The sequence below is a fragment of the Monodon monoceros genome, unplaced genomic scaffold (genome assembly GCF_005190385.1).
Source record: "Monodon monoceros isolate NGI ecotype Baffin Bay Population unplaced genomic scaffold, NGI_Narwhal_1 Super_Scaffold_21, whole genome shotgun sequence".
In the NCBI taxonomy this organism is placed as follows: Eukaryota; Metazoa; Chordata; class Mammalia; order Artiodactyla; family Monodontidae; genus Monodon; species Monodon monoceros.
In genome coordinates this window covers 16,143,501-16,165,404 of record NW_021703778.1, presented here as the reverse complement: position 1 = coordinate 16,165,404, position 21,904 = coordinate 16,143,501, and the positions used below count along the sequence as shown (strand labels likewise).

Below are 21,904 nucleotides of genomic sequence, written 5' to 3'. Positions count from 1 at the left end.
ATCATAAAGATCAGATCAGAAGTAAAAAAAAAGAAATAAAGGAAAGATCAGCAAAGATCAATAAAACTAAAAGCTGGTTCTTTGAGAAGATAAACAAAATTGATAAACCACTAGCCAGACTCATCAAGAAAAAAAGGGAAAAGTCTCAAATCAACACAATTAGAAATGAAAAAGGAGAAATAATGACTGACGCTGCAGAAATACAAAGGACCATGAGAGATTACTGCAAGCAACTCAATGCCAATAAAATGGACAACCTGGAAGAAATGGACAAATTCTTAGAAAAGCACAACCTTCTGAGACTGAACCAGGAAGAAATAGAAAATATAAACAGACCAATCACAAGCACTGAAATTGAAAACTGTGATTTAACATCTTCCAACAAGCAAAAGCCAAGGACCGATGGATTCACAGGCAAATACTATCAAACATTTAGAGAAGAGGTAACACCTATCCTTCTTAAACTCTTCCAAAATATAGCCAAGGGAGTAACACTCCCAAACTCATTCTATGAGGCCACCATCACCCTGATACCAAAACCAGAAAAAGATGTTACAAAACAAGAAAACTACAGGCCAATATCACTGATGAACATGGATGCAGAAATCCTCAACAAAATATTAGCAAACAGAATCCAACAGCACATTAAAAGGATCATACACCATGATCAAATGGGGTTTATCCACTTGATAAAGAAATGCAAGGATTCTTCAATATATTCAAATCAATCAATGTGATACACCATATTAACAAATTGAAGGATAAAAACCATATGATAATCTCAGTAGATGCAGAAAAAGCTTTTGACAAAATTCAACATCTATTTATAAAAACTCTCCAGAAACTAGGCATAGAGGGAACTTAACTCAACATAATAAAGGCCATATATGACAAACCCACAGCCAACATCATTCTCAGTGTTGAAAATCTGAAACCATTTCCACTAAAATCAGGAACAAGACAAGGTTGCCCACTCTCACCACTCTTATTCAATATAGTTTTGGAAGTTTTAGCCACAGCAATCAGAGAAGAAAAGGAAATAAAAGGAATCCAAATCGGAAAAGAAGAAGTAAAGCTGTCACTGTTTGCAGATGACATGATACTGTACATAGAGAATCCTAAAGATGCTACCAGAAAACTACTAAAGCTAATCAATGAATTTGGTAAAGTGGCAGAATACAAAATTAATGCACAGAAATCTCTTGCATTCCTATACACGAATGATGAAAAATCTGAAATAGAAATTAAGGAAACAGTCCCACTTACCACTGCAACAAAAAGAATAAAATGCCCAGGAATAAACCTACCTAAGGAGACAAAAGACCTGTATGCAGAAAACTATAAGACACTGATGAAAGAAATTAAAGGTGGTACAAACAAATGGAGAGATATACCATGTTCTTGGAATGGAAGAATCAACATTGTGAAAATGACTCTACTACCAAAAGCGATCTACATATTCACAGCAATCCCAAACAAACTGCCAATGGCACTTTTCACAGAACAAGAACAAAAAATTTCACAATTTGTATGGAAACACAAAAGACCCCGGACAGCCAAAGCAATCCTGAGAAAGAAAAACGGAGATGGAGGAGTCAGGCTTCCAGACTTCAGACTATACTACAAAGCTACAGTAATCAAGACAATATGGTACTGGCACAAAAACAGAAATACAGATCAACGGAACAGGATAGAAAACCCAGAGGTAAACCCACGCACTTACGGTCACCTTAATTTTGATAAAGGAAGCAAGAATATACAATGGAGAAAGACAGCCCCTTCAATAAGTGGTGCTGGGAAAACAGGACAGCTGCATGTAAAGGAATGAAATTAGAACACTCCCTAACACCATACATTAAAATAAACTCCAAATGGACTAAAGACCTAAATGTAAGGCCAGACACTATAAAACTCTTAGAGGAAAACATAGGAAGAACAATCTTTGACATACATCACAGCAAGATCCTTTTTGACCCACCTCCTAGAGAAATGGAAATAAAAACAAAAATAAACAAATGGGACCTAATGAAACTTACAAAGCTTTTGCACAGCAAAGGAAACCACCAACAAGGTGAAAAGAAAACCCTCAGTGTGGAAGAAAATATTTGCAAATGAAGGAACTGACAAAGGATTAATCTCCAAAATATACAACCAGCTCATGCAGTTCAATATCTAAAAAAAAGCAACCCAATACAAAAAGGATAGAAGATCTAAATAGACATTTCTCCAAAGAAGATATACAGATTGCCAACAAACACATGAAAGGATGCTCAACATCACTAATCATTAAAGAAACGCAAATCAAAACTACAATGAGGTATCACTTCACACCAGTCATAATGGCCATCATCAAAAAAATCTACAAACAATAAATGCTGGAGAGGCTGTGGAGAAAAGGGAACCCTCTTGCACTGTTAGTGGGAATGTAAATTGATACAGCCACTACAGAGAACTGTATGGAGGTTCCTTAAAAAACTAAAAATAGACCATATGACCCAGCAATCCCACTACTGGGCCTATACCCTGAGGAAACTATAATTCAAAAAGAGTCATGGGGCTTCCCTGGTGGCGCAGTGGTTGAGAGTCCACCTGCCGATGCAGCGGACACGGGTTCATGCCCCGGTCCGGGAAGATCCCACATGCCGTGGAGCGGCTGGGCCCATGAGCCATGGCCGCTAAGCCTGCGCATCCGGAGCCTGTGCTCCGCAACGGGAGAGGCCACAACAGTGAGAGGCCCACGTACCGCAAAAAAAAAAAAAAAAAGAGAGAGCCATGCACCACAATGTTCATTGCAGCACTATTTACAATAGAGCCAGGACATGGAAGCAACCTAAGTGTCCATCAACAGATGAATGGATAAAGAAGATGTGGCACATATATACAATGGAATATTACTTAGCCATAAAAAGAAACGAAATTGAGTTATTTGTAGTGAGGTGGATGAACCTAGAGTCTCTCATACAAAGTGAAATAAGTCAGAGAGAGAAAAACAAATACCATATGCTAACACATATATATGGAGTCTAAAAAAACAAAAATGGTTCTGATGAACTAAGGGGCAGAACAGGAATAAAGATGCAGAGGTATAGAATGGACTTGAAAACACGGGGATGGGGAAGGGTAAGCTGGGACGAAGTGAGAGAGTAGCACTGACATACATACACTACCAAATGTAAAATAGATAGCTAGTGGGAAGCAGCCGCATTGCACAGGGAGATCAGCTCGGTGCTTTGTGACCACCTAGACCGGTGGGATAGAGAGGGTGGGAGGGAGATGCAAGAGGGAGGGGATATGGGGATATATGTACACATATAGCTGATTCACTTTGTTATACAGCAGAAACTAAAACACTGTAAAGCAATTATACTCCAATAAAGATGTTGGAAAAAAAAAGCCAGTTGCATTCGTATATGTTAACAATGACCAATCCAAAAAGAAAATTAAGAAAATAATCCAATTTACTATAGCATCAAAAAACATAAAAATATTTAGGAATAAAATAAACCACGGAGATGAAAGATTTTAACAGAGGGAACTATAAAACATTGCTAAAAGAAATTAAACAAGATACAAATAGACGGAAAGACACCCCATGGTCATGGATTGGAAGACTTACTACTGTTAAAATGTACATAATAGCCAGTGCAATCCCTATCAAAATCCCAATGGCATTTTCCGCAGAAATAGAAAAAATACTATCATTCATATGGAATATCAGGGGCCCCCAAATTGCCAAAACAATCTTAAAAAATCAAAACAAAGTCATAGGCCTCAACCTTCCTGATTTGAAGATACATTACAGCAAAAGTAATTAAGACAGTGCTGCACTGTCATAAAGATAGATACATATGTATACCTAAAACTAATACAGTGTTATATGTGAATGATACCTAATTTTTTTTTTTTTTTTTTTGTGGTACGCGGGCCTCTCACTGTTGTGGCCTCTCCCGCTGTGGAGCACAGGCTCCGGATGCACAAGCTCATGGGCCATGGTTCACGGGCCCAGCCGCTCCGCGGCACGTGGGATCTTCCCAGACCAGGGCACGAACCTGCATCCCCTGCATCGGCAGGTGGACCCTCAACCACTGCGCCACCAGGGAAGCCCAATATCGAGATTTTTAAAAATAAAAATAAAAAATAATTTAAAAGATATATAAACCAATGGAACAGAATTGAAAACCCAGAAATAAACCCTATTATATATGGCAAAATGATTTTATACAAGAGTACCAATGGGGAAAGAACCATCTCGTCAACAAATAATGCTGAAAAAATTAGATATCCACATGCAAAGAATAAAGTTCATCCTTCCCTTACACTATGTATAAAAGTTAACTCAAAATGGATCCATAACCTGAATACAAGATCTAAACCTATTAAACTGCTGGAAGAAAACACAGGGGAAAAGCGTCATGAAATTGGATTTGGCAATGATTTCTTGGACATGACACCTAAAGCCCAAGCTTAACAAAAGCAAAAATAAACTAATGCGAGACTTCCCTGGTGGTCCAGTGGGTAAGACTCTGCGCTTCCAATGCAGAGGGCCTGGGCTCAATCCCTGTTTTGGGAACTAGATCCCACATGCATGCCACAACTAAGAGTCCACATGCCACAACTAAGAAGTCCACATGCTACAACTAAGATGTCTGCATGCCACAACCACGAAGCTTGCATGCCGCAACTAAGACCCAGTGCAGCCAAAATAAATACATAAATAAATACATAGAAAAAAATAAAACTTTGAAAAAGAATGAAAAAAATAAACAAATGGGTCTACATCAAATTAAAAAGTCACCACACATCAAAGGAAACCAACAAAATGAAAAGGCAATCTATGGAAGGGGAGCAAATATTTGCAAGCCATATATATTACTGTAAAAAGGCTTAATATCTAGAATATATAAGGAACTCATGCAACTAAATAGCAAAATAACAAATAACCTGATTTTAAAATGGGCAAAGAAATAAAAAATGAATAGACATTTTTCCAAATAAGACATACAAATGAACAACGGGTACATGAAAAGGTGTTCAACATCACTCATCATCAGGGAAATGCAAATTAAAATCATATGAGATATCACCTCATACCTGTGAAAATGTGTATTAAGAGAAAATAAGCACTGATAAGGATGTGGAGAGAGGGAACCCTCATGCACTGTTGGTGGGCATGTAAATTGATATAGCAACTATGGAAAACAGTATGTAGGTTTCTAAAAAAAATTAAAAATATAAGTACCATATGATCCAGCAATCCCACTTTCAGGTATATATCCAAAGGAAACAAAATCAGTATCTCAAAAAGATATCTGCACTCCCATGGTCTTTGCAGCATTATTCACAATAGCCAAAATATCGAAAAAGTCTAAGTGTCCGTCAATGGATGAATGGATAAAGAAATTGTGATATACATACAAAATGGAATATTATTCAGGCATTAAAAAAAAGAAGGAAAACCTGCCATTTGTGACAACATTGATGAATCTGTAAGACACTATGGTAAATGAAACAAGCCAGACACAGAAAGAAAAATATTTCATGACCCCATTTATACATGAAATCAAAACAAACAAACATACCCCTCATAGTAACTGAGAGTAGAATGGTGATTACTAGGGGCCAAACAGAGGGGGTCACAGGAAGTTATTGTTTAATGCATACAGTTTCAGTTTTGCAAGATGAAAAGAGCTCTGTAGTGGAAGGCAGTGATGGTTACACAATATAAATGTACTTAACACCACTGAACTGTACACTTAAAAATGCTTAAGATAGTATACTTTATGTTCATTTTCCAATTAAAAAATTAGAAAAAGTGTGTATATAAATATATATATATGTGTGTGTGTGTGTATATATATAGCAAAACATGAGAAAGTATATTTTATAATGTTACTAATGCTTATGCATCAGAGTAACATTACACATAATTTATTTTCCTATGTACTTTTCATACTTCTTTAAATGTTCCACAATACTTTCAAAATCAGCTAAAACACAATGAATGTTATTTTTCAAAACTCACAAAATAAGAAAATGTATTACCAAATAATACATATGGTATTATTTAATTTCTAAAGAATAATATGTATAACTATGGAAAAATAAGAAGGTAAACAAAAATATGTTGACAAGAGTTATCTCAGGGAAACAGGATTATGATGACTTTTATTTTCTTTTTGTATGCCTTCATTTTTAAATTTTCATTATTTATGCCATTACTTTTGTAATATAAATGTACTTATTTAAAAAACACAGTAAGATATAAATACTACATATGAAAATATTAATGACCCAGTCAATGCTGTACATAAAGGACAATTCACAGACATAAACGCCTACAATAAATAATGCTTTCCAATGCTTTTTTCTTTTTTTTTTTGCGTTACGCGGGCCTCTCACTGTTGTGGCCTCTCCCGTTGCAGAGCACAGGCTTCAGACGCGCAGGCTCAGCGGCCATGGCTCACGGGCCTAGGCGCTCCGCGGCATGTGGGATCTTCCCGGACCAGGGCACAAACCCATGTCCCCTGCATCGGCAGGCGGACTCTCAACCACTGCGCCACCAGGGAAGCCCTCCAATGCTCTTTATAACTACTTAAGGCACTATATCTAGACTAATATTGCTGCCTGGATTATCATATTCAAGATCAAACAACCAATATAACTTTAAATATTTTATTATTAAAATGATTGTTAATAATAATGAATAGTAATTATTATCAGTTTATCTTGTTTTATTAATATTATTAGTAGCTTATAATTAAAATATTAAGCAATATTTTATGCTTAGCAGTTTCCACAGAATACGTACATTATGTTCTTCCTTAGCTGCTGCTTCTAACTGAGCTGCAAGTTGTGAACAACATACCAAGAATGAATTCAGATCATTCTCAACCTTATGAAAAAAAGAGAAAGTTACTTTTATTTCAGAATTCATATGCATATCCATCTATATTTTAGAATATTTAACTACTTTTGAAAATAGTTTTGTGTATGTAATTTCTGTCCCTTGAAATGCATAAAATGAGAAACCATGTTCCAAATGCTATACCAGCAAATTTTCCCAGAAAGAAAGTACATTCTGGGTAGTGGCTCAGTAATGACATATACCCAGCTATGTCTCTCTTCACATTCTCCTCTACACAGGTGTAGAAAATCAAGCATTCCAGCCTTAGCCTTCTGAAATTTAGGGGTAGCAGAAAAAGTACACACTTAAATATACGTTAAATAATGCTTTCTGTTAAAAAATGAATGCTAATTATGACTTCTGATTATAACTATACTTGCCAAGAGATAATAGTCTTTCACCTTTACTTAATGAGCAATAGAAAATTTTGAGGAAAAAAAGTTACATATTAAAATGTCACAATGACTGAATCTCTTTTAGTAGAGCAGTAATCTGTAAATCCGAGAACTGACCAAAGATAAATAAACCTCAGATGCTTATATACAGTTAGAATTCTGACAGAATGTTCTCCAGGACAAATATGATCCCTCAACATTACATTTTACACATACTCAGAGGTTCATATTTTTTTATCATGGTAAAACCTATAATCATATAAGAGACAGAGGGGGAAACTAAAATAGTCATTCAGGAGAGTGGGAAAATGAATTAACTAGAGTTACTAATCACAAATATAAAGTGAGACCATTAGCAGACTTGGGGATTTTCTTCCACCCACATTCAGGTGCCACAAATAGACGATGAACATCAATTTGATCAAGATACATATTCTTTTCAAGTGCACACAGAACATTATCCAGGATAGATCACATGCAGGGCCACAAAGCAAGCCTTGCTAAATATAAGAAAACTGAAATATCAAGCATCCTTTCTGACCACAACACTATGAGGCTAAAAATCAACTACAAGAAAAAACTGCAAAAAACACAAACACATGGATGCTAAACGATATGCTGCTAAACAACCAATGGCTCAATGAAGAAATCAAAGAAATCAAAATATACCTAGAGACAAATGAAAATGAAAGCATGATAATCCAAAACCTATGGGATGCAGCAGAAGCAGTTCTACAGAGGGAAGTTTACAGCAATACAAGCTTACCTCTGGAAACAAGAAAAATCTCAAACAACCTAACCTCACGCCTAAAGCAACGAGAATAAAGAACAAACAAAAGCAAAAGTTAGTAGAAGAAAAGAAATCATAAAGATCAGAGCTGAAATAAATGAAATAGAGATTAAAAAATCAATAGAAAAGACCACTGAAATCTAATTCTTTGAAAAAACAAACAAAATTGATAAAACTTTAGCCAGACTCAAGAAAAGAAGGGAGAGGGCCCAAATCAATAAAATCAGAAATGAAAAAGGAAAAGTTACATCCAACACCACAGAAATACAAAGGATCATGAAACTACTACAAGCAACTATAAGCCAATAAAATGGACAATCCAGAAGATATGGACAAATTCTTGAACCAAGAACAAAGAGAAAATATGAACAGACCAATTATCAGAACTGAAATTGAAAGAGTAACTTAAAAACTCCCAAAAAACAAAAGTCCAGGACCAGATGACTTCACAGGTGACTTCTACCAAACATTTAGAGAAGAGTTAACACCTATCCTTCCGAAAATATTCCAAAAAACTGGAGAGGAAGGAAGACTTCTGAACTCATTCTATGAGGCTACCATCACCCTGATACCAAAACCAGACAAAGATACCACAAAAAAAGAAAATTACAGCCCCATATCACTGATGAACATAGATGCAAAAATCCTCAAAATACGAGCAAACCTACTCAACAATACATTAAAAGGTTCATACAATATGACCAAGTGGGATTTATCCCAGGGATGCAAGGATTTTTCAATATCCACAAATCAATCAATGTGATACACAACATTAACAAATTGAAGAATATAAACCATATGATCATCTCAATAGATGCAGAAAAAACTTCTGATAAAATTCAACATCCATTTATGATTAAAAAAAAACTCTTTAGAAAGTAAGAATAGAGGGAACATACCCTCAACATAATAAAGGCCATATATGACCAACCCACAGCTAACATTATACTCAACTGTGAGAATGCCCACCCTCGCCACTTTTACTCAACATAGTTTTGGAAGTCCTAGCCACAGCACTCAGAGAAGAAAAAGAAAAGGAATCCAAATTAGAAAAGAAGAAGTAAAACTGTCACTGTTTTCAGATGACATGATAGTATACATAGAAAATCCTAAAGACACTACCAGAAAACTACTGAAGCTCAGCAATGAATTCAGTAAAGTTGCAGGATACAAAATTAATATACAGAAATCTGTCGCATTTGTATACACTAACAACAAAAGATCAGAAAGAGAAATTAAGGAAACAACCCCATCACATCAAAAAATAGAATAAAATAAAGTACCTAGGAATAAACCTACCTAAGGAAACAAAAGACCTGTTCTCCAAAAACTATAAGATGCTAATGAAAGAAACTGAAGGTGACACAAACAGATGGAAAGATATACTGTGTTCTTGGATTGGAAGACTCAATAGTGTTAAAATGACCATACTACCCAAAGCAATCTATGCTTTCAATGCAATTCCTATCAAATTACCAATGCCATTCTTCACAGAACTAGAGCAAAAAAATTTAAAAATCTGTATAGAAACACAAAAGACCCCGAATAGCCAAAACAATCCTGAAAGAGAAGAATGGAGCTTGAGAAATCACTCTCCCTGACTTCAGACTATACTATAAACCTACAGTAATCAAAACAGTATGGTACTGGCACAAAAAGAGACATATAGATTAATGGACCAGGACAGAAAGCCCAGAAATAAACCCAAGCACATATGGTCAAATAATATACAACAAAGGAGGCAAGAATATACAATGGAGAAAAGACAGCCTCTTCAATAAGTGGTGCTGGGAAAACTGGACAGCTACATGTGAAAGGATGAAATTAGAACACTCCCTAACACCGTAACACAAAAATAAACTCAAAATGGATTAAAGACCTAAATGTAAAGGCAGACATTATAAAACTCTAGAGGAAAATACAGGCAGAACACTCTTTGACATAAAACATAGCAATAATTTTTTGGATCCCTCTCCTAGAGTAAAGGAAACAAAAACAAAACTAAACAAATGGGACATAATTAAACTTAAAAGCTTTCACACAGTAAAGGAAACCATCAACAAAACAAACTTACAGACTGGGAGAAAATATTTGCAAATGATGCTACCAACAAGGGATTAATTTCCAAAATTCACAAACAGCTCATGTGGCTTAATATCAGAAAAAGAAACAACCCAATCAAAAAATGGGCTGAAAACCTAAATAGACATTTCTCCAAAGAAGACATACAGATAGGCATATGAAAAAGAAGACATACAGGCACATGAAAATATACTCAATATCGCTAATTATTAGAGAAACACAAATCAAAACTATAATGAGATGTCACCTCACACTAGTCAGAATGGACATCATTAAAAAGTCTACAGATAACATATGCTGGCGAGGTTGTGGAGCAAAAGAAACCCCCCTACCTTGTTGGTGGAAATGTAAATTGGTGCAGCCACCATGGAGAACAGTATGGAGTTTCCTCAAAAAACTAAAAATAGAGTTACCATATGATACGGCAATCCCACTCCTGGGCATATATCCAGAGAAAACTCTTAATTCAGAAAGATATGTGGGGGCTTCCCTGGTGGCGCAGTGGTTGAGAGTCCACCTGCCGATGCAGGGGACACGGGTTCGTGCCCCAGCCCGGGAAGATCCCACATGCCGCGAAGCGGCTAGGCCCGTGAGCCATGGCCGCTGAGCCTGCGCGTCCGGAGCCTGTGCTTCGCAACGGGAGAGGCCACAATAGTGAGAGGCCCGCGTACCGAAAAAAAAAAAAAAAAGATATGTGGGGACTTCCCTGGCAATCCAGTGGTTAAGAATCCATGCTCCCATTGCAGAGGGCACAGGTTCGGTCCCTGGTCAGGGAATTAAGATCCCACAAGCAGCACGGCACATCCAAAAAAAAAAAAAAGAGAAAGAGAGAGACAAGGAAATAAAAACATTCAGATTGGACAAGAAGAAGTAAAACTGTCCTTATTTGAAGATGACATAACTGTCTATGTATAAAACCCCAAAACATCTACAGAAAGATTCCTAGAATAAAGAAGTACATTGAGCAAGGTTGCAAGATGTATGATCAACACACGAAAATCAATCATATTTCTATATACTAATAACAAACAGGTGGAAACTGAAATTAAAAATATAATGCCATTAAAAATCATTCCAAAAAACATGAAATATTAATGTATAAATCTGAAAAACAATATACAGGATCTTTATGATGAAAATTACAAAATGCTGAAGAAAGAAATCAAACAGGACAATGAAATCAATCAAATAAATGGAGAAACATACTATGTTTATGGTTTGAAAGACCCAACATAGGTATTTTATTACATGAAGCCAAACTCAATCCATAACTAAAATGACCAACGAGTACAGTGTATTATAGTCGACTATTAAGAAATATGTAAAAATAATTCGTCTCATCAATAGACTGAAGGTGAAGCACATAATCACCTTAATAGTTATATCATTTCAATATACACAACACAGACATTTACTAAAACTCAGTAATCTTTTCAATGTTGGGGGTTTTTTATTTAGCAAACCATAAATAGAAGAATACTTTCTTAACATAATAAAGAATATACATTGCAAACCAACAGCCAACCACAAGCTTACATATTAAACAAGAGATGCATTAGCATCAAAAGTAGGCTCAAGATATAGATATGCGGTGGTGTGATGATTTGGGAGATTGGGATTGACATGTATACACTGATGTGTATAAAATGGATGACTAACAAGAATAAAAAAAAATAATAATAAATAAATAAAATGTTTAAGAACATATACAAATGCATGAAAACAAATTTAAAATTGAAATCCAATAAATACTTTAGTAATAAAAAAAAAGATATAGACATGCCTTAATTAAACTTTAAGATAAGTGTTGGCAGAGAATGGAAAAATCAGTACACTACTTTCAAGTTTCCTAGGAGGATCATTTTCATGGATGGGGGATTCATCTGAGAACATATACAGACTCTAAAAGAAAATCTTAGCCCTTTTCAGCATTAATGTCTCTACATTAGCATTACATATACTTACAGGAAAGGTTAATCCTTCATGTTCAGGTTTCACAACTGGTTCTTCTCCACTTGGAATGCTAAATTCATAGGTTTCTTCCAAAGTAGAAACCACCTATGAGAAAAATCAAAGCAAATTATGTACTTATATAGGGTAAAAATATTACATTAAATCTAAAAAGATATTTAATCAACTATGTCAGAACCATTTTAGCAGTAAGACTTACTTCTACCAGTACCATAAACTTAAATTTTCCATCTCATGCCCCACCTCGTATCATCCTGAAGAAGGAGTATGAGCAATAGGCCTTGATCCCTCCCTAGCAATGAAGATAGGCCCTATGACTCTTCCATTTCTGTGTTGAAGGGAGTCTATGAACAGCTGAAGCATCAACTCTACTTACCATCAAAGTTTACCTCAAAATCTAATTGACTTGGCTTTCCTCTTTGAAGAGAGTGGGGAAAATAGGGAGATAGAGACCAGAAAGCAATACATTTTTAAAGGAAATTCTCTGAGCTAACCCCCTGAACTTTGGGCAAACTTGTATTTTGGAAGTTTGATGAACTATATTTTTTTTGTATATTTGTGCTATTCCTCATTGTTCTCACTTGGTATTTGGTACATTTACAACTCAATTCTGGATCACTGTGCAAGGAACTCAGAAAAAAGGAAGATATTTTTTCCCCAACACTAACAGCTAGAGTTTCTAAAGTGCAGAGAAGAGCTACAGAGCAGGCATGAGACTGAGAAAAGCCTATCCTTAGAAAGATCTGCTTGTGTCTCAGAACTTGGATTTCAGGAGGGTTCCGACTATTCATTGACTGATGACAGTGGCTCACTGTCCCTAAACTCATTGTACCAACTATATGATTTATGCTGAACACATGCTTTCCTTCAGGGAGTCTGGAATTTTGGTACATGCTAGGCAGACAGTCCTTAGGTGACCAACCTCCAATAAAACCCTGGGCACTGAATCTCTAGTGAACTCCTCTGGTAGATATTTCACATGTGCTGTAACAACTTGTTGAAGGAATTAAGCAAGTCCTGTGTGACTCTAAAGGGAAAGAAATCTTGGAAACTTGCACCTGGTTTCCTCGAGACTTCACCCCATGTGCCTTTTCCTTTTGCTGATTTTGCTTTTAATCCTTTCACTATAATATATCTTGGCCATCAATATGACTATATACTGAGTCCAGTGAGTCCTCAAAGGAAATCACTAAACCTGACGATGGTCATGGGGACCCCCAACCCAGGCACCAACAAGTATCTTACCATCTTCAGATGTTTGGTAATTTTCCTGATCAATTCATCTTCTGCTATTAACTCCTTTGTCTTACTCGATGGAATGGGCAAAGCATACCTTATGATGGATTCCCCTGTTGGTGGAGATCTTAAGACCACTGGTTCAAGTTTATCACGTACTAATTTTGCACTACGTTTTTCCTTTGGTTTAGGTGACAATGGTGAATTAAATACTCCTTTTTTATATGTTAATTCTGGAACATTTGCCAATTTACTACTAGATGCCAACAGATGCTTTACTGGCTTCATTTTGTTATTTACTTAGCTTCTGAATTATAGATGAAAAAATTTTATTCCTCCCTGTAAATAAAACATTAAGATTTCAGATTAAAAATGATGGCAGATTAAAAAGAATGAAATAATGCCATTTGCAGCAACGTGAATGGACCTGGAGATTATCATACTAAGTGAAGCAAGTCAGACAGAGAAAGACAAATATCATATGATATCGCTTATATGGGGAAACTATTATTTTTAAAAAGATACAAATGAACTTATTTACAAGACAGAAACAGACTCCTAGACTTAGAATAACAAACTTATGGTTACCAAAGGGGAAAGGGGGGGGGGGGGGGAGGGTAGATAAATTTTGGGATTCACATATACACACTACTATATTTAAAATAGATAACCAGGGACCTCCCTGGTGGTCCAGTGGGTAAGACTCCGTGCTCCTAATGCAGGGGGCCTGGGTTTGATCCCTGGTGGGGGAACTAGATCCCACATGCATGCCGCAACTAAGAGTTCGCATGCCACAACTAAGAAGTCCGCATGCCACAACTAAAGATCCCGCATGCGGCAACTAAGCCCCAGTGCAGCCAAAATAAATGAATAAGTAAAAGAGATAGCCAACAAGAACCTACTGTATAGCAAAGGGAACTCTACTCAATATTCTGTAATAACCTAAATGGGAAAAGATTTTGAAAAAGAATAGATATATATACATAAAACTGAATCACTGTGGTGTACACCTGAAACTAACACAACATTGTAAATCAACTATACTTCAATATAAAATAAAAATTTTAAAAAAGAAAAAAAAATGATAGCCAGACTATCAATTGCCATGAAGATGGTGAATCCCAAAATCAACTCTGGAGAAATTACAAAATGGAGAGGGAAACATTCCTAACAACAAAGAAAAAAAGAACAAACCTATGAGAAACCCCTAGACGTGTGATTTATGTGTGGGCATTCAGGACAGGAGCTGAAGGGAGGGAAGAAGACAGTGGCAGTAGTGAAAGAACGTATTTAGAAAACTTTAAAATTTTATTTTTACCTTTCCCCACCATTCTTGAGCTAATATAGGCCCTTTATATATACCACTATTTCCATAGGCAGTAATGGCCTATTATTTGCTGATCCCAGGGTATCAGCAGAGTAATACCAGGGCAGCACCAATGTCATGCTAGAATAAGGAAGTATAGACTGGGTAGGACTTAATAAGCTTTCATTCTCCTACTTCTCTCTTTCCAAAGCTGATTAAGACTCAGAACAATTCCTCCTCCCATGGGAATTGTCTGATAGACTGGCAAAATTAAGATAGAATAGCATTGGCTCTCTGTTGTCTGCAGTGCTCCACACATAGACTAGTCCCATTGTTGTGGGTTGAACTGTGTCCCCCAAATAGATATGTTCAAGTCCTAACCCCTGGTACCTGGGAATATGACCGTATTTGAAAATACAGTCTTTGCAGATGTGATCAAGTTAAAATGAGGTCATATTGGAATAGGGTGGGCCCTAAATCCAATGACTGGCGTCATTATAAGAAAGCCATGTGATAACACTTGTACACAGACGTACAGGGATGAAGGCCACGAAATGACAAGGGCAGAGATTGGAGGGGTGCAGCTGCAAACCAAGGAATGGTAAGGATTGCCAGCACCCACCAGAAGCTGGGAAAAACCTTCAGGGGGAGCACAGCCCTACCAACACCTTGATTTCAGACTCCTAGACTCCAGAATTGTTAGATAATAAATTTCTCTCACAATAAATTGTTTTAGGCCACCTTTTTGTGGCACGTTGTTACGGCAGCCCTAGGAAACTAATTTGCTGATGGAAATGATTCAGTAGAAAGCAAAAAGTATGACTGGGAGAGAGGGAATTGCTGTGATGATACCCTTGAGTAAACAAGAAGAAATGGGTTTTAAGGCACGAATGGGCCAACTCACTTTAGACAGGAACAGGGAAACTTTACCTAAGGCAGCAGACAGGAAGGCAGAGATGTGGGGTACTTCAAGAAACCAACAGAAAAGGATGGGGCACTCACCAGGTGCTAGAAAACGGCCTAATAAATGGATCCATGAAAGTTCACAGAAACTTAAAAAAAAGTTACATGCAGTGAACACTTATTAAAAAATACTTAAGGATTTTACACATTTGCTCCATTTAACTCTCCTAACAATGCCAGGAGGTGAATACTCTATCACCATAAAATTACCCAAGTTTATCAGTCACTTTCCACCACGAAGACAAACGTTTTCTGGTTTCCCTTCAAGGATTAGCTTGATATCCATTTCAAGCCCTTTAACAACACATTATAGAAAACTGTGGGGGTGGGAGGCATAGGGTTTACGGTCCTTAAATTCTCCATCAAGACAAGAGAAGCTCAGCCGCAGCTGAGACAGTCACGCGGGGGGGGGGGGTGCGGAATGAAGAGAGAAGCAAGGATGCTTTGGCCAGGGAATCTGTGAACACGCTCACAGCTGACGAGGTAAGTCCCCCACCACTCGGTATACCTGCCGAGGCTGCTGGCAGTCAGGCTACTGGGTGGTTTGGCCCTGGCGAGGCTGGCTCTAAGGTGAAAACGCTGGAAATTCTGAGCCTCCCAGACTTCCTTCAAGACGGAAGCCTGCAAATCCTGCAGACTCCAGCCCTGCTGCTTTACAAACGGACATTTGTGCCGCCAGAAAACGCCGGGCTTCAGCGTCCCCGGGCGGCCGCAGCGAGGATAAGACGCCAGCCGCCGGACGGCCGTTGATGCCACGTCACGACGCCGACGTCCTACGTCAGACGCCGCGGGCGGGAGCCGCCCATCCCACGCGCGCGGGGAGAGGGGCGAGGGCTTCCGGCAACGGCGGGGCCTTCGAGGGGCTGCGCGCCTCCACCGCGCCCTCGCTATCCTATGCGATTACTTCCAGACGCCTCACACGCGGAGATGCTTACAGGCTTTTGGCCTCGAGAAATAACGTCCCGTTTAGTGCTATAAGAGCTTGGGCTACACCGACAAAGCCTGAGCCCCAGGCCCTCCTCTGACACCGTCTAAATGTTTCACTGCGAGGTGTTGTGGAGTCAAAATTTTTTTTTTTTAGACTGTTAAATATTTTGTTGTCGAACTATATTTGATTTACAATGTGTTAATTTCTGGTGTACAACAAAGTGATTCAGGTACATATGTTAAATACCATGTCGTACCATGAACATGTACCGCTTACATTATTCTTCAAGGGATAATAGGAAGATTTCTGCTTCCAACCAAAATGGTGTAACAGGGACTGGGTTTATCCTCCTAGCTCACCAACTAAAAAATCCGACAAAATATAAGAAACAATGAATTTCAAGATATTGGCTATCAGGCAATTGATGACAGTGATCCCTGGGTAACAGGAAACAAACAAGATGAGCCCTGTGATTTCCTAAACTTACTTTCTGAAGAGAGGAGTTTCCAAATCATAATGCAAAGAGGGGGGAACCCAGGGAGACCCCAGAAGTCTCCCTGAGTTGAAGAAAAGATGTCCAGTAAGGCCAAGGAAATTCGAGTTAAGAGGAGGGAATACTAAAGAAGAGATTGAAAAAGAGTGAGAGACTTCCATAAATTCTCAGAGGGACCCCCTTCAAGTCCACAGCGGATTAATGTCACCGTATGCATGTATGGGCACATACATGCTAGGCTAGGGAAAGAGCCACCTAAAATCATCAAAGGGTACAATACTCACAGCTCACAAAGAGCTGGAAATATTTTATATTCTCACCAGCTAGAGTGAAAAGCTTTATAATTTATGGGTACTCCCTAAGTACTCACAAGGATTTTGCCACAGGAGGTGGTCAAAACTAGTTTTACACTAAACACTTCTCTGGACCTGACAAATGAATCTTCAAAGTAATACCTGAAAGAATCAAACATTTCCAATAACTTGACTGAGACCCAGAACAGAGCTCAAGAATATTTATACGCATATCAAAACATCCAGCACCCAACAAGGTAAAAATCACACCGTCAAGTATCCAATCAAAAGTTGCAGGGGGGGCTTCCCTGGTGGCGCAGTGGTTGAGAATCTGCCTGCTAATGCAGGGGACACGGGTTCGAGCCCTGGTCTGGGAAGATCCCACATGCTGCAGAGCAACTAGGCCCGTGAGCCACAACTACTGAGCCTGCGCGTCTGGAGCCTGTGCTCCGCAACAAGAGAGGCCGCAATAGTGAGAGGCCAGCGCACCGCGATGGAGTGGACCCCGCTTGCCACAACTAGAGAAAGCCCTCGCACAGAAACGAAGACCCAACACAGCAAAAAAAAAAAAAAAAAGTTGCAGGGGAATTCCCTGGCAGTCCAGTGGTTAGGGCTCTGCACTTCCACTGCAGGGGACACAGGTTCGATCCCTGGTCTGGGAAGTAAGATCCCACATGCTGTGCAGCACAACCAAAAAAATAAAAAGTTGCAAATCATGCAAAGAAAGAGGAAAATACAATATACTAATGTAATGGGATAAAAATCAATCAGTCAAAATGACCCCAGTCATGACAGATGATAGCATTGGTAGACAGGACAAAAAAACTACTACAACTGTATTCCATATATTCAAGAATCTAGAGGAAAGACTGAACATGTTAAGTGGAGACATAGAAGATATGACAGCACTCAAATCAACGTTCCAGAAATGAAAATGTCTGAGAAGAAAAAATGCACTGGCTAAGAGAAACAGTAAGTTAGCAATCACAGAAGAAAAGATTCATGAACCTAATAGTAAAGAGAAACCACCCAGAAAGAAAGATACAGAAAAGATTCTGTGGGGGGGAAAAAATTCAGGATTTCTGTGAGCCATAGAACAACTTCAAATGACATAATATACATGCATGTGGGTTCCTAACTATTTTTCTAAGTATGATGAAATGTATAACTCCACAGATCTGAGAGGCTCAGTGAACACCAAGCACAGGAAGCATGACACATCATAATCAAATTGCTTAAAAGCAGTGAAAAAAAGAAAATCTTTAAATAAACCGTAAGGATAAAAAGGCACATTACAAAAATAAAGACAAAGATACCACAGAGTTTTTTTCCAAAACAGTACAAGACAACGTTATGCTAAGTGAGATAAGCCAGATAGACAGAGACAAGTATTGTACGGTATCATTTACATATAGAATCTAAAAAAGTCAAACTTTTAAAGAAACAGTAAAATCATGGTTACCAGAGGATAGGGGAATAGTTTGATGCTGTTTAAGGGTACAAACTTAGTAGTAGATAAGCCATAGAGATCTAATGCACAGTATAATGAATACAGACAATAATATTATGATTATATAACATGATAGAGGTGCTAAATATTGCCACAGTGGCAATTATGTTACAATATATAAATGTTTCAAAACTTTATTTATTTACATTTTTGGCCTTTCCCCACGTCTTATGGGATCTTAGTTCCCAGACCAGGGATTGGACCCAAGCCCTAGCAGTGAGAGCACAGAGTCCTAACCACTGGACTGCAAGGCAATTCCCTCAAAAATTTTAAAATGCAATACTGGAGACGACAGCGCAACATTATTAAAGTACTGAAAGAAAAAAATGGTTAATCTAGAATTCTTTAGCCAGAATAATTATCTTTCAGAAAACGAGGTGAAACAGAGAATTTGTCAGGCACACAAAAGCTGAAAGAATTAATCAACAGCATACCTGCACTAAATAAATATTGAAGGAAGTCTTTCAACCAGAAGAATGATACCAGTTGCAAATCTAGATCTGTCAAAGAATTGAAGAGCACTAAAAATGGAAACTATGTGAGTATACATAAAGATATTTTTCTTATTTAAATCCTCAAAGGTAATTGTTTAAAGAAAAATCAGTAACAATGTGATGAAGGATTTTGAACATAGGTGAAAGTAAAATGTATAATAATAGCACAAAAGCCAATTGGGAGAAATGGAAATATAACATTGTAAAGTTCTTATTCTATATGTGAACTGTTATAATACCACTTGAAAGCAGTCTGTGATGTAGGCTGGATAATGGCCCCCAAAGATAAAAGTCTTAAACTCTAGAGCCTGTGAACATTCATTACCTTTTACGGCAAAGACTCAGCAGATGTGATTAAGGATTTTGATATGAGGAGATCTGAGATAATCTGGGCGTCACAAGTGTCCTTATAAGAAAGAGGCAGAGGGGGACTTCCCTGGCGGTCCAGTGGTTAAGACTCCACGCTTCCACTGTAGGGGGCACGGGTTTGATCCCTGTTCAGGGAACTAAGATCCTGCGTGGCACAGCCAGAAAAAAAAAAAGAGGCAGAGGGAGATTTGACGTAGAAAAAGAGAATGCAGTATTACCAGGGAGGCAAAAGACGGGAGTGACATGGTCATAAGTCAAGGAATGTCAGCAGCCACCAGGAACTGGAAGAGGAAAGAAGCAAATTCCCTTCTAGAGCTTCTGGAGGGAGTGTAACCCTGCCAACACTTTGACTTTAGCTCAATGAAATATTTCACATTTCATGAGAGAATATATTTATTTTGTTTTAAGCCACCAAGTAATAATTTGTAACAGAAGTCATAAGAAACTAATACATGTAATAAGTTAAAGATGTATGCTCTAAAACCTAAAGTGAACCATAAAACGGAAAAGAGTTGTAGCCAGTGACTCAAAAATAAAAAGGAGCTAAAATGGAATTTTAAAGATATCCATGGGAGGTGAAGAAGCTGGGGCCATTTGCTTCTATTTCCAATACACAGAAGTACGATTAAGAGAATAGCAATCAAACTGCAATCAAAGCTGTGTATCAGATAGCAACCCAGGAATCAGTTAAATTCAAGGATCTTGCAATAGTTTGGGAGAGCTGCACTAAGGCATTTTCCTCTGTGAGGAAGAGTCTTGGAGCTGTTCTAAAAGACAAAAGAATATTAATGTCCCTTCATTTCCCTGTACTTCCCAGTGTTTAAGGTGCTCCCTCGCCAGGTGCTTGTTTTTTCTATCCTTCCATTGCCACAAAATAAATGTGTCCCATTCCAGGAACTAAAACTATTGATATTTCTTTCCAATGATACTTTACTTTCACCCAAACTTTTCATCTGGAAGAATCAGTCAGGAGCAAGAGGGACAAGAGGATTTTCATAAAACTTATAAAGACCCATTATGTCCCCATCTTTCAGCCTGTGGGGGCCAGTACAGGGGAGAGTATAGGTGCAACGCAGGGCAATAAGTGCCCCAATGCTATACAGTGCTTCACCTGCGATTTCCCACGTGATTTTCTCTATCTCAGGAACTTTCACTAAGAGGGCCAGAGAGTGCCTTTACGGTCAAAACCCACTTCAAGAAAACTCTGACTTTTTACTGTCATCTCTGAAAGGATATAAGATTGGCTTGATAGAATTCAGAAGAAGTTGAGCTGTAAGAGGGCCAAGCTATTCCCATCCCTCCTTAACAAATGTGTGTGCCTTCCCCTTATCTCCCAAGCTAACCAGCCAAAGTTCTATAGATTTGCAAGATTTCTGCCCACAGCAGACATAAATTTCCCTCTTTTTGCATTTAGCATTGGTGTCTCTGTAATTGTTGTATGAAAAGGATCAGAACTTTCCTCTAACCCACGGTGGATCTTAGCATTGGTTGTTATCATCGGATGGGTGTGAGGCTGACCATCAGATCGACCCTCTAGCCCTCACCCCAAGGAGAGATAACAAGAATCAAGTCATGAACCTGCCTCCCAGCACTCAGCCTGCAGCCATCTCCCTAATTCCTCCTCAGTGACAGAGGATGGAGTGGAGGATTATTTATTGCTGGATTGAATAATATGGCTGTTATTAAATCCAAGGACTTCCCTCAAATCATGTTAAGTGAACTAAATGGACTGTGGAGAGGCTCTTGTATTTCCTGTTCCAGGAAGCCATGTTGTGTCAGTATTCCATCTTCGTCACTGAAACTGTCAAGAACTGTGAAGGGTCTACAGTTTTCCTTATTTGTTAGAAAACAAGTCAGCCTACCACAGTATCATAGACACTGGCAGAAGATATGAGACTCCTGGGCCAGAGACAAAGAACAGTTTATTAATCACAGCAATAGCAGCAGCCAGAGTAACAACATTTGTGCTGGTTCCCGAAGACCTGACTCCTGTAGAGCAAAGCAACAGTGGCCAGCTGATGCCTGTAGACTCAGTGAGCTGGGTTCCTTGAGAGGAGCCCTGTTTAGCAAACTCTGATCTTCACCCCCCCCCGCCCCGGGAACTCACCTCCCTGAAGCTCAAGGAGGGCCCTGTTGGGGCCGATTTTGGCCCTAGTCTCACACCTTCCCA

At 38.3% G+C, this 21,904-nt stretch overlaps 1 protein-coding gene across 25 annotated transcripts in view; it reads right to left on the bottom strand.

Annotated features, from left to right (window-relative positions):
• CCDC7 (coiled-coil domain containing 7) overlaps positions 1 to 21,904 on the bottom strand; it is a 287,188-nt gene that overhangs the window by 263,585 nt on the left and 1,699 nt on the right. For 15 of the 25 annotated variants that reach the window (XM_029236330.1, XM_029236329.1, XM_029236334.1 and 12 more), the window contains exons 1-3: positions 13,388 to 13,666; positions 12,137 to 12,229; positions 6,809 to 6,892 (exon numbers count right to left, since the gene is read on the bottom strand). In XM_029236330.1, the coding sequence (XP_029092163.1) occupies positions 6,809 to 6,892; positions 12,137 to 12,229; positions 13,388 to 13,666 (456 nt within the window). Of the gene's footprint in view, positions 1 to 6,808; positions 6,893 to 12,136; positions 12,230 to 13,387; positions 13,718 to 16,155; positions 16,364 to 21,904 lie in introns of those variants that run through there. The other 10 variants (XM_029236348.1, XM_029236325.1, XM_029236322.1 and 7 more) reach the window with 4 other exon arrangements.